Source organism: Neolamprologus multifasciatus, chromosome 11 (assembly GCF_963576455.1).
Source record: "Neolamprologus multifasciatus chromosome 11, fNeoMul1.2, whole genome shotgun sequence".
Classification (NCBI taxonomy): domain Eukaryota; kingdom Metazoa; phylum Chordata; class Actinopteri; order Cichliformes; family Cichlidae; genus Neolamprologus; species Neolamprologus multifasciatus.
The window spans coordinates 32,497,410-32,509,613 of NC_140449.1; the positions used below are offsets into that span (position 1 = coordinate 32,497,410).

General features: G+C 37.9%; 2 protein-coding genes across 4 annotated transcripts in view; both read right to left on the bottom strand.

Annotated features, from left to right (window-relative positions):
* Positions 1-1,249, bottom strand: part of plcl2 (phospholipase C like 2) — a 45,913-nt gene extending 44,664 nt beyond the window's left edge. The window contains exons 1-2 of one of the 3 annotated variants that reach the window (XM_085178274.1): positions 890-1,248; positions 4-487 (exon numbers count right to left, since the gene is read on the bottom strand). In XM_085178274.1, coding sequence (XP_085034400.1) covers positions 4-255 — 252 coding nt within the window. In that variant the 5' untranslated portion in view covers positions 256-487; positions 890-1,248. The other 2 variants (XM_085178275.1, XM_085178276.1) reach the window with 2 other exon arrangements.
* Positions 1,250-5,530: 4,281 nt separating this feature from the next.
* On the bottom strand, positions 5,531-11,490 carry LOC146509040 (cysteine-rich venom protein). Its single transcript, XM_085178317.1, has 8 exons — positions 11,384-11,490; positions 11,046-11,114; positions 10,202-10,302; positions 9,428-9,518; positions 8,705-8,847; positions 6,298-6,386; positions 5,898-5,980; positions 5,531-5,794 (listed from the first exon to the last, which is right to left on the bottom strand). The coding sequence occupies exons 1-8, from the start codon at positions 11,448-11,450 to the stop codon at positions 5,658-5,660; spliced, it is 780 nt and encodes a 259-aa protein (XP_085034443.1). The 5' UTR covers positions 11,451-11,490; the 3' UTR covers positions 5,531-5,657.
* Positions 11,491-12,204: the final 714 nt, after the last annotated feature.

The following is a 12,204-nucleotide window of genomic DNA, read 5'->3' on the forward strand; positions in this document are numbered from 1 at the left end:
TACCTTGATAATGCTGCTCCTGCGTGGTATTTCAGATTTGGTGTCCAGACCGGCAGAGGTGTTGGCGTTGTCCACCCCGGTTTGGCTGCCAGGTGCGACGAGGGATCCCGAGCCGACCATATTTTCAGATATCCCACAGTCTCCATTCAAGACGGACACTTCGCAATGCGTCTTACCAGCTGCGTTGTCGCTGGGCACGGCAGTATCCTCGGGATTCAATGGAGGCAGGCTGTCGTCCTCTCCAAACTCCGCCATAGGCACTTCGAGCACACACACACGCTCCCTTTCTCTCTCTCTCACACACACACACACACACAAGCTGACGAGCTGCTGGGTAACAAAGCCGTATGTTTCAGCCGCACTCCCAATTTCCTGCCTGGCCTATTGCCTCGATGTAACATTTACACCAAATCACGCCGTATCATCTCTCGGTGCAGATAGCTGACAGGTTCCTACAGAGAGAGGGGTTTTCTCCGTGCATTGTGCTCTGTGGAGAGAAACCACAGCGATTAGCATAATTAGGCAGCATGACAGTAGTAACAACAGCAACGTGAACAGTGGCAGCTTTTGTACAGAAGGCGTTCAGCAGTGCGCTGAAAGCGGATGTTAACTTGCAATCACTACAGGCTGTCATCACAAATGCAGCAAATACAGCCGGTTTTTCCCCATTTATGTGCATGCTTTCTTGTGCATTTCTGCACAAGTTCGCACACACAGCGACTCCATTACGGTCCATTTAACTGTAATAACAATAATAACAACCCACCCACACCAGCGTACCGGTGGTCGTTAAGGTAAATAACGTTAACAGAAACTTATCAGGTCAATTAACGTCTCCACTAAAGTCACGGTTAGCTTCATGTGACGCTCGTCAGTTTTGTGTACTTGCCTTTTAAAGCGCCTGGTCCCACACTATCCATGAATGACCCGTCTTCTTTGAGCACAGCACCCTTTGCTGTCTTTCACTACTGTGTGCCGAGCAGCGCTTAGCTTAGCTACAGCTAACTCCACTCGCCTGCTAGCTGTTTGAAGTTAGTTTTCCCAGCCAACTAAAACTCTAAAAAGGAAGGAGAGAAATGCTTCCCCTGATTTTTTTTTTTCAGGTCAGACTTAAGCCGCTTTTACGTTTTCTTAAAAGAAAAATGAAAAAAGAAAAGAAAACGTTGATTTCCCGTTAAATCACGCGCATACAGTAGTCTCCATGGAACAAAGTTGTGTATGTCTCGTGAACGCGCAGCAGGAGAAACAGGCCGAGCTGTCAATCAAACCCATAGACAAGGGCTGCCAAACATACGGTTCGCGGGCTCGTACCGGTTCGCCACAGGTTCCCGTTTGGTCCACTTGATGGTTTGGCAAAGTGTAAAAATTGCAAAATAAACCTTAATTACTCCTGTTAATCAATAACATGTACCACCGGTCCTTTTGTGGTGGTGCTGAAACTGAAAGATACAGAACGTATTTATAGATCTAGTCCAGTGATTTAATTCTTAAAGGTGTCAAATATTTTTTTCAATGTTTTATTACTTTACAGTGTAATCTGTAAAATATAATGTACATGTACAGCCAACAAAATCACGCTTATTTATCTCAAAAGACCTCACCTGCTCATCATTAGTGTTATAAATTACTCTCAGGAAAAAAGAAAAATGATTAAGTAAGAAGTAATACCCCGTGTTGTAAAGTTATAAAAATGTGGTTTTTAATGGTTTTTAAGGTTTTTAAAAATTTGAGCAAAATTTTTAAAAACCTTACCTGTGGCTGAGCTGAATAGTTCTCAAAGTTTTACTTCATGTCCAGAAGAGAATATTTGGACGTGTAATAATATTTACTTATTAAATTATTAAATATAAACAATTACAGAATGTTTTTAATGAGCTTACCCACTTAAGCTGAAATTAGGTTGCACTTTGACTAAGATAAGTTAGAAATCCGTGCTGTAAACTACCAGGAAATATTAGACCCACACACACACACACATTAATTACTTTCACTTTTCTACATAGCAAACAAGGCTGCATGCCACACACTTTAAAATACCCACATGCCTTTCACATTACTCTCACATAGTTTAAGTGTTTTCTTGCTGACTTATGTCACATAAGTCAAAACAAAAGTACGTGAAAAAAGGCCACAAAACCAACAGCACCACAAAGTCACCAAGAGCATACAGAGAGTAAACTAAGGGTGACTGAACAGCATTTCAATTCCAGGTTTGTATAAACGTTTCAGCCATAAATGGATATAAATGTTGAATGTTACCTATCTGTCTGAGGTAAAATAAAGCTTACACTGTATCGTATTCCAAGGAGACACGACATACCATGCATGCAGTGCAAACCAACCCAAATCCTCTTTTTATGGTAACATTTGGATGATTGGAACAGAACTTTTATCATCGTTTCAGCCACGATAATCCTTATGTTGAATAATTTGTGTCTTACATGGAATGTGGATGACACGGTGCATTTGTGTTTTCATCTTTGTCACAGGGAATTAAGACAATGTAAAGCTGGTTTTCCTCGCTTTCACAGAAACTCCCTTGTGAGTGAAAGTAGCTGATTATTGTAATAGCACAACTGCCACCTTCATTGGGCAAGTGTTTCGTGTTATGTCATACCCGGGGAACTATGTGCTAGAGTAGGTCCAACCACCTGGGAAGGGGCTCAGTGTGAATTGTGGAAGTGTTTCGGGGTCAAATGCATTTTGCATGCTTACACCTGCTGTGTCGCTTAGGTCATGTCAGAGCAATGAGAAAATGCAATTTTGATAATGTGGTTTAACAGTTAGAGCTCATTTTCCCTTATCACGTGAGAAAATAAACCCTGTAGTTATACTGTTCCACTCACCATTCATTCTACCTACAACATTTAAGGATAATACAAAAAAACCCCACCAAAAACATAAATAAGTCTTGCTGGTGTAGCTCTGCTTTCTTTTTCTTTAATTTTATTATATATTTCTGTATCATGTTATCTTCTTTTCAACCATCATCTGTGAATAATGCATGAAAAGAAAGTAAACAACACGAAACAAAATAAAAGTCAACAGGAGCAAGAAGCAAGTGCACACAAAAGATTCTTGGGCAAATGTCATTAATCTCAGTTTTATTCATCGGTTTCACATACAGGAAGTCCTTGAAGATACAGGAAATAGATGGATAACCAAAATATTGTCAAGCTGCTTTTAGGAAGAGCAAAGACAACGTTCCATGGAAAGCCTTTCTTCAGCAGGGAATGCTGTTTTCTAACGATGACCTGGCAGGGTTGACTCTACACTGATTAATGCTTTGAAATATAAACTGCTTTCTCTGCATGACTGTAGGACATGTTCTGAATGACTAATGTTGTTGTTGTCCATCTGAGTGGTATTTATGATGAATCAAAAACAGCTCACATTATGTCTAATTTCCTTGTATTTATACGGACGGTGCTCGGAAGATGTACTAATCCGAAAGGTGAAGTAAGGGCTCTTACTACACAACAGTCTCATTGCACTATTGCGTCAGATTTCTTGTGAAAATATTCTCACAGTAACTACTCTTCGAAAGAAAGTAATCGGGTTTTAGGGGGGATGATCAAGCGATTTAAAATATTAGTCATACATAGTCAACACAGACGTTAAATGTAATTCATAGAGCCTAAATTTATACCCTCCTTTACAAAAAGACACGCGGAGTGAGTGATGAGGCTTAACGTTATTTTACATGGTTTAGTAGGCTTTGTTCATAGTCCACTGCCTCAGATGAAAGCAGGCAGAGCAAGTGTTGTGAAATACAAAGGCAGGAGGTGGGGTGAGTTGTACAACAGAGACATCTGCTGACTCGTAATGGTACACTGTCTTTTTTTTGTGCAGGGCAAAGTTTGATCTGACTTTATCCTGTGACCATTCGCGTTTGCATTACAAAACACTTACTACACTTACACTTAGGCACCCTAACTGCCAGTGCATTTGTGCTCTTTCTCAGCATTCCCATTTACATTGTTATGTTTTAAATATAAAAGAGCATTTTCCTTTTTCAACTTGGTCTTTTTGCACAAGTGTGTAAAACAGTTTAAAGCATGTATGTGGGAATGTATGTGAATGTTTTACTGTTACGTCTTATTAGTATTTTAAGTATTCTATCTATTTTATTTATTGAATTTTATTGTTTTATTTATATTTTGATATTGCTAGGGATGATGCAATGATCGGGGAACATTCTTAGTTTCGTTGTACCTGTGACAATGACAATAAAGTTTCTGATTCTGATTCTGAAGTGTGTAAAACAGTTTAGTTGTTGGTGATTTTTCTTCGGCTCTGGTTCGGCTTAAAGCTTTTTTGGTGGAGCCTCCAAACAGTTCTCTGTGGTACCATGTAAGATGCTACCATTGTCCCCTTGACAAGAGCTACTATTTGTAGTTAACTATTTGTTTTTAACCAATTTTCTCGTTATTATAAGAAACAAAACAGTCGGGTACATTCAGTATTTTTTTAAATAATATTTATTCATACATTAATTAAAAAAATACTGAATGTACCCGACTGTTTTGTTTCTTATAATATTTATTCATACAGGGGCAGCACGGTGGTTAGCACTGTTGCCGCACAGCAAGAAGGTCCTGAGTTCAATTCCACCATCAGGCCGGGGTCTTTCTGTGTGGAGTTTGCATGTTCTCCCCGTGTTTGCGTGGGTTCTCTCCGGGTACTCCGGCTTCCTCCCACCGTCCAAAGACATGCAGCTTGTGGGGATAGGTTAATTGGATAATCCAAATTACCACTAGGTATGAATGTGAGTGCGAATGGTTGTCTGTCTCTGTGTGTTGGCCCTGCGACAGACTGGCGACCTGTCCAGGGTGTACCCCGCCTCTCGCCCCATGACAGCTGGGATAGGCTCCAGCAACCCCCGCGACCCTGAAAAGGATAAGCGGAAGCGAATGGATGGATGGATTTATTCATACATTTGGAAATTGATTTTTACTGTACCCTTATTATTGAGTGTGTGTTCAGTATTTCATTTAGTTTCTTTGCTTTATTGATTGTTTGTTTAATTGTTTGTTTTAGGTCATCACTAGTTAATGATGCAGCTTTTTAAACACTGCTTCTTGATATTGCAGTGTCATCTTTAACCGTGGGAAATTCTCTGCTGACTTTCATTACATTTTACAATAAAAATGAATGTGAAGGCAATAAATGCATATTAATGTAAACTCAATAAATATGTGTATGTAAATACAATAAAGCTCATGATGACTGTTACATATGGGATCAATTTACTGAAGACTGTTCATATTCAGTCATTTAAAGACAGTTGAACTTCAGCATATGCAGAATATGCTATTTTTAATAATACTTATTGTATCAGTATGTGCTGAGTCAATATTTAAATGCACCATCTGGTGCTGCCAGCATCAGCGGATTAACAATAACACTTTATTTAATGTTTGTTCCGTCAAAATACTGCGATTCATTATGACTGTCTGTCCACAATCTGCAAAGTGTCTTTGATTAAAGGTGAAGTGTTAAAAAAATGTCCTTCAGACAATAGAACAGATTTGTCTTTATTTATTTTCTTTCATATGTCATTGGTATCTTATCTCACGTTACAGACAGAGAGCCAACAAAGAACATGTGAACAGTGCTGGGCTGCAGCTCAGTTTGCAGACTCAACAGTTTAGCCTTTAGCCTATTGGAATGATCTCGGTGGTGCATGTGCATGAAGCAGGGCACCAAGCCTTCACCAGCTCATTACTGCATCCAGTGGTGTTTTTCAAGATTGGACAGTTGATGTAATGGTCTATATATGGACAGGGGTTGTCTAAAAATAAAGTAAAGCAATGATTAGCTCATCGTCTTCATTATCAGCAACACATTTTACCTGCCCAGTAATTAAACACCACATTTGTAATACATTTACTTACTGCAGAGTTTGTCCACGCAGTTGTTAGGACAGGAGCCACATGGGGATCCAGGTGTGTAAGGCGGCCATCGCCTGAAGTTTCCTCTGTTAAATAAAAACAGTTTATTACAATTATTTCAGCTTAATAATTGTAATTTCATTCAATTTAGACTCTATTTTTTGTTTTGTCTGAGCACATATGTGTGTGTATTTACATATATGTTCATATTTGTACATGTAAATGCAAGTATGTGTACTTGTATATATCGTTTTTTCTGTATATGTCTGAAATAAAGATAAAGATACAAAGTGTGCTCCACCCTCAAACATCAATTTATTTCCATCGCTGTTAAGATTGCTAACAAAGTGACATGTAAAATAAAGCCACTGTAGGCTTTACGGGTGTGAAAGGTGTCACCTACGCGCGATAATAATGGCAGCCATAGTAATAGATGTTGTTAGGGCACAGCGTTGCTCCACAGCCAACTTTGTATGAGCTGTTCCATATGACCTGATGAGAAAAACATAAAGCCGTTGGTTTTAGAGATACTCCAGTGTTGAAATAGCTACCGACTGCTCAAATATGAACAAAACTCATTTATGTTTGTCCTGTTTTAACATGGCTAATTCTTGGCTGCCTGAAAACATTTGGGCACTACACTCTGCAAGTTAATTTGTATTTAAAGCACTACATTTGTTTTAGTTAAAAGAGACAAATATATCTTCCTAAAAACGCAGCGCCTGTTTAAAAGTGATTAAACAACTGCTTTTTGAAATATAAAAATTTCATTTTTCTAAATAGGTTTGGATTCTCTTTTTGAAAGCAGGAAGGGCCACTCGTCTTGAACATACAATCCACCATAAAATGAATACTTAGTAATGAGAAAGACACAAACAGAGTCCTTCGTCATGACATCAAAAGCATCCTGCAGCTCAGATAGCAACATTATACTTTTATTCAACAACGATAAAACTAGAAGGAATTTTTCTTCTTAATCATTTGGACTTCTCTTATCACTGTCTGCACTTTCTACTTAATTCATGTATTTTGCATAATGTGAGCCAGAGTTCTCATGTATCGCTTCGATCAGCCAGTCATTAGGCAGTAGTTAAGTGCGTCATTTCTGAAGAGGCTGACCTTTGGGATTTTCATCATAGCTGTCTGTGGTTTACTCAAAGTGGTGCAAAAATGTTTCTTGCAGCACGATAACGCTTCATGGCAAACAGCAAACGTGTCGGATAAACTTTATTAATGTGTCGACCTTAGTGGGTGATTCACAATATAAATGTCTATCTGACAAAGCTGCAGATATCACTATATTATTACCGCATAATATTGTCAGTGTAGACCAAAATCATTAAACAGCTACCAAGAACTGAGGCGACTTGAGAACTAAAGGCATCCCTGGTGTTAAAATGCTCTGTGATGTACTTTCGGGAGTAACTTTTCTTAGATAAGCTTATATTACTTCTAGGGATGCACCGATACCGATACTGGTATCGGGTATCGGGGCCGATACTGTAAAATGTGTGCGTACTCATACTCGTAAAAGTTAACCGATACCATGAACCGATACCAACTTATTTCATTAACCAGAGGGTGGCTTGTCATTTCTGTTGTAGTTTTTTAGATTGGCCACTAGGGGGACATCCCGCGCTAAACAGGCACAGGGTTAGACGAGTAAAAAAAGAGAAACTGGAGGCTGCTGTAGCTAGGCTAAGCAAAATGTCAGCAGTGTGGAACAGCCAACTTTAACTCAGGTTTTGGAAAAGCGATGAAAAATGTCAAGAGAAAATCCACGGGCAGTTTAAATAACAGAGGCTCTCACTCATTTTATCGCTCTGGATGACCAGCCAATGCCGGCCGTGGAAAACATAGGATTGCACCGTCTTCTCAGCATACTCGAGCCGCGATATGAAATTCCCAACCGCCCAGACAGTGCCAATAGTTCAGTGATATTTTGTAAAATTACAATGTGGAGACTCTGCAATAATTTAACAGAAGTGCTTATTTTTCACTTGAAATTTTTGTGGTCATTTTTATTAAGATTTTATTTTTTATCGGCAGGGAATATAATAAAACCTGTCTTCCAATTGACTGTATTTGTGTGTGTGGTAGAAGTATCGGTTTTTGTACTCTGTATCGGCAAGTACTCAGATCCAAGTATCGGTATCGTATCGGTTTGAAAAAATTGGTATCGTTGCATCCCTAATTACTTCAGTTCAAGAATAATATGTTCACTCAGTTGGAGTTGTGTTGTTTTGCCACCTGATCACTGCAAGCTTAAGATTCACGCTCTTTTGGGTATGTATTCACTTTGTTATTGTGTGAACGTTTTGCTGAGCAAAGATCTGTAAGACTGAAGCAAGACAGTAATAAATGGAGAAAACAAGAACCCCAAAGATGCTGAAAAGCTGTATGAAATGAACGAAGTCGTTTCATTTGTCATTTGATCCACAGTTAACCCATTAAAGTCTCAATCACTAATCCATTGCCAAAAAAGGTCTAATTAAAAATGTTGTGTTCACGGAAGCGTCTGGTGAATAAAAATACGTGATATCAATTTGCATATATGAGTTTTAATTTGTATCGTATTTGCTACATCTGCCATTCTTTTTGCAATTTATTCCTTTTGATGTACCATGCAACTTATTTCAGTTTTTTGGGGGGAGGGAAATAAATCACACTGATGATGAAGAAGTCTTAAAAACTCACAAAGAGTCATGTAAACAAATTATGATGCACTTGGCTTTAATGGGTTAATAAAAAGAAGCAGCTATCAAACAGGTAAAAGAAAGCAGAAACCTTTCTGTATAAGCTGTTGTTACCTGTGTATAGTGACCAATAGATTTTCCATTGGTGGATCCAGTGGGGTAATTGTAGTGTTCTACCTCACTATGCCACGCATTGATGACATCAGTCCACGACATAAGAGAAGATGAATAGAACAGATTCTCGCCCAAGTGATATCCTTTTTGACAGTGGGAAACATGGCAGCACTGATTATTTATTAGGATCTGCAAATGCAGGCTTTCGTTTTCATGTCACAGTAGATTAAATTATTTAGATAAAACAGGGTTCATTAAAAGCCTACAGATCATTATCTCCTCGTAGATAATATATTCTACTCTGTGTAATTTCTTATTAAAAGAAGGTATTAAGACTGAAGATAAGATAAAGTTCACTGTGATTCTGACCATCAATCGCAGGTTTGCTGAGTTCAGAGGGAACCTTTAAATTGAGCCAGATTCAGATATGGAGATGTGGTGCAAGGAAAGAAAGGAAAGAAGAAAGAAAAGGAATAAAGAAAGAAAGAAAGAAAGAAAAGGAATAAAGAAAGAAAGAAAAGGAATAAAGAAAGAAAGAAAGAAAGAAAGAAAAGGAATAAAGAAAGAAAGAAAAGGAATAAAGGAATAAAGGAATAAAGAAAGAAAAGGAATAAAGAAAGAAAGAAAGAAAGAAAAGGAATAAAGAAAGAAAGAAAAGGAATAAAGAAAGAAAGAAAGAAAAGGAATAAAGAAACAGAAGGAATAAAGGGAAGAGACATATACCATTGAGCAGGCGGGTGCTGGGTGCTCCATGAGCCAGAATACACTGGTCAACCCAAGCCTGAGCACTGGCTGCTACCTCCTCGCTATAGCTCTATAAAAGAAAAAGAAAAAAAAACACTATATTTTGAACATACACCAACAATCCCTAAGAAAAAAAAATCATTCTCTGGTTAGATTTGTGCTGAAAAGCTGCCCATTTGTGCCTGGAAAAATTGGTGAACTAAGAATGCAAAGTTAGAAAATACATCCTATTCTAATGCTTCAAATATGAAATGGCTTTAACTGAAGTGCCTTTGCTGTTTGACACAAGCCAGTTTGCTATTCTACCAAAAGTTCCAACGCAAACGTGCAATTTTTCTTTTTACTTCTCTGCTAAAGCCTCGCACCTCTGCACCCAGCTCGTTTGGCAAGGACATGAAACAGCTTTATTCTCCTGCTTTCAGAACTTCTGGCTTGATTTCCTACACTGAATAATCACATGTGATTAATATATAAATCTATCAGCTTTGATACATTTGCATACAATCCGAGTTGCGTGAATAGAACTGGAAAGAACTGGATAAAAACTGGAAGTTAGGATTGAGTCACCTCCTTATCATTAAACTATACAGTCCGGCTTTTATGATTTACAGGACTGTGGGTGAGGTGCAGTAAACCTCTCCCACTTTATCATTTTTCTCCCTCCTACAGGGAAGGAGGGAGAACAAATGCTGAGGATTGTGAGTAAACACTTGTGGAGCCACATTCACTGTTAGAGTTGAAAGCACGACTGACCATTATGAGCATGTCAGACGCCGAAGGCTGAACCGCTCTCCTGAACGCATTGTGCACGTCTACGATCTCAGCCTGAACCATTGCATTTTGTGGGCAAACGTCTGCAGGAGCACACACACACACAGACATTAAAAATCAATGTGTAAACACCGGATTACAGACATAATAAGGAGTGGTATTTACTCCCGTGGTTTTAATATCCATGATATGACTCACAAACATATCCTGGTTTAATTGCTCTAAAATGACTCGACATACAAAAAGAATACACAGAGAGAACTGGGCCAAATGCATTAATCTTACGGGGAGACTTACTGGCACAGTTTCAGATGATGATTAAAATAAAATACTTTTGCAAACATGCCTAATGCAATTTTCACAGTGCTTACCTGGCTGTGGACACACCATGGAAGGTAGCATTTGAAAATGAAAGGAAAAAGTTAATTTCTCATAAATGAAACAGACTAAAAATGCTAATTCTACTTGTTGCTGTTATTTGTTTGTTTGTTTTTTTTATCAGTTTCATTCACTGCTCTGTCAGGGAAGTTTATAGACAATTAACACTATAAAACCTTTGATGAGTCCCAGTTGTCCCCCAAAATATGACAAATAGTGGAGAACTGTATCCTTGTGCATCATTTGTCTTGCATGAAAAACTTAATTCAACAGTACCAAGTGAATGAAAATAAAGAATATTTTAGTCTAAACTCTGCTGACGACTCACAGAACAAAAAAGAGGTTTTAAATTCTAATATACACTTTTCAGCCCATGCAAAATTCTTGCAGTATATGATAACATAGGTCACATTATTGTGTAGTAGAGAAGAAAGCTTTGCACTTCTACTCACCAAAACACATGCTGAGTGCACCTGATGCACTGCCACGATGCAAATGAGGAATGCTAGCATTTTCTCTGAGAACAATAAAACAAAACAAAAATCATTTTTTTCTTTTTATCCATGATGCTTTTAAACGTTGTTGCCATTTTTAATTTCTGTGTAGTTTTTGTAGCTTGCCATTCATTCATGAAATAAGTAAGATATTCCTTCCAAAACAAATCTGAGTGTTTATATATATATATATATATATATATATATATATATATATATATATATATATGCGCTATAGCTTTGGTTATATGATATATAACAGAAACTATAAAAATGCTTAGATCTTACATACCTGCTCCTAAGTCCTCAGGACAATGAGGTGAGTTGGCACTTTCCTTTGCCTCCTTATATAGATCCATGTCAAGTGCTCAGTACACTGGATATTGTACAAAGACAAGTCTGTCACATTGTATTAAAGGCGCCCTTTCTTCATAAGAGTACACCTGACTGCGAGTAAATGGGGAATTGTTAATCCCAAGGGTTTAGCGACTACCTGATGTATTGACCTGTGTTTACACAGCATAGAGTGGAACGGTTTCTGAGGTCAAAGCAAATAAGGAACACTGATACTGATGGATTAGAAGATAAAGTTGTATGCTTTTATATAAGAAAGGATTAAAGCTGTACAGCTTGGGTGGGCTAAAGAGGTGCTCATAACTTGCACTTGCACAAAATGCAATACATTAAAAGATTAATTCACAACGGCATGCAGGAGTGGGAACCAGCAGATCATTAAGGCAAATTCAGTCGTACAATTCACAATGATATCATTTTAACCCAAAACTACAAGTGACAAAGACTGCTTGTTGTGAAAAACCCCTCTAAACTAAAAGTAAGTAAGTTTAAAAAGCTATTCTAATCAATTTATGATCAGATCAGTTTGTCAAACAGAAAAAGCATTTGCATATGCAGAAAAAAGTTTTTTTTTCTCCTAATATTTTTCTGGGGATGAAATCAAGATTTTTTTTGCAGTTTGTCTGCAAATAAACTGTGTGAAATGAGCTTACACTGTTGTTTACACTGTTAGGGACTATACATAGGAAAAGTAGAAATGTTATCTTGGAGCAACATTTCTTCTATTCGCAGTATACCACAATCTTTTTTGTCAGTTCT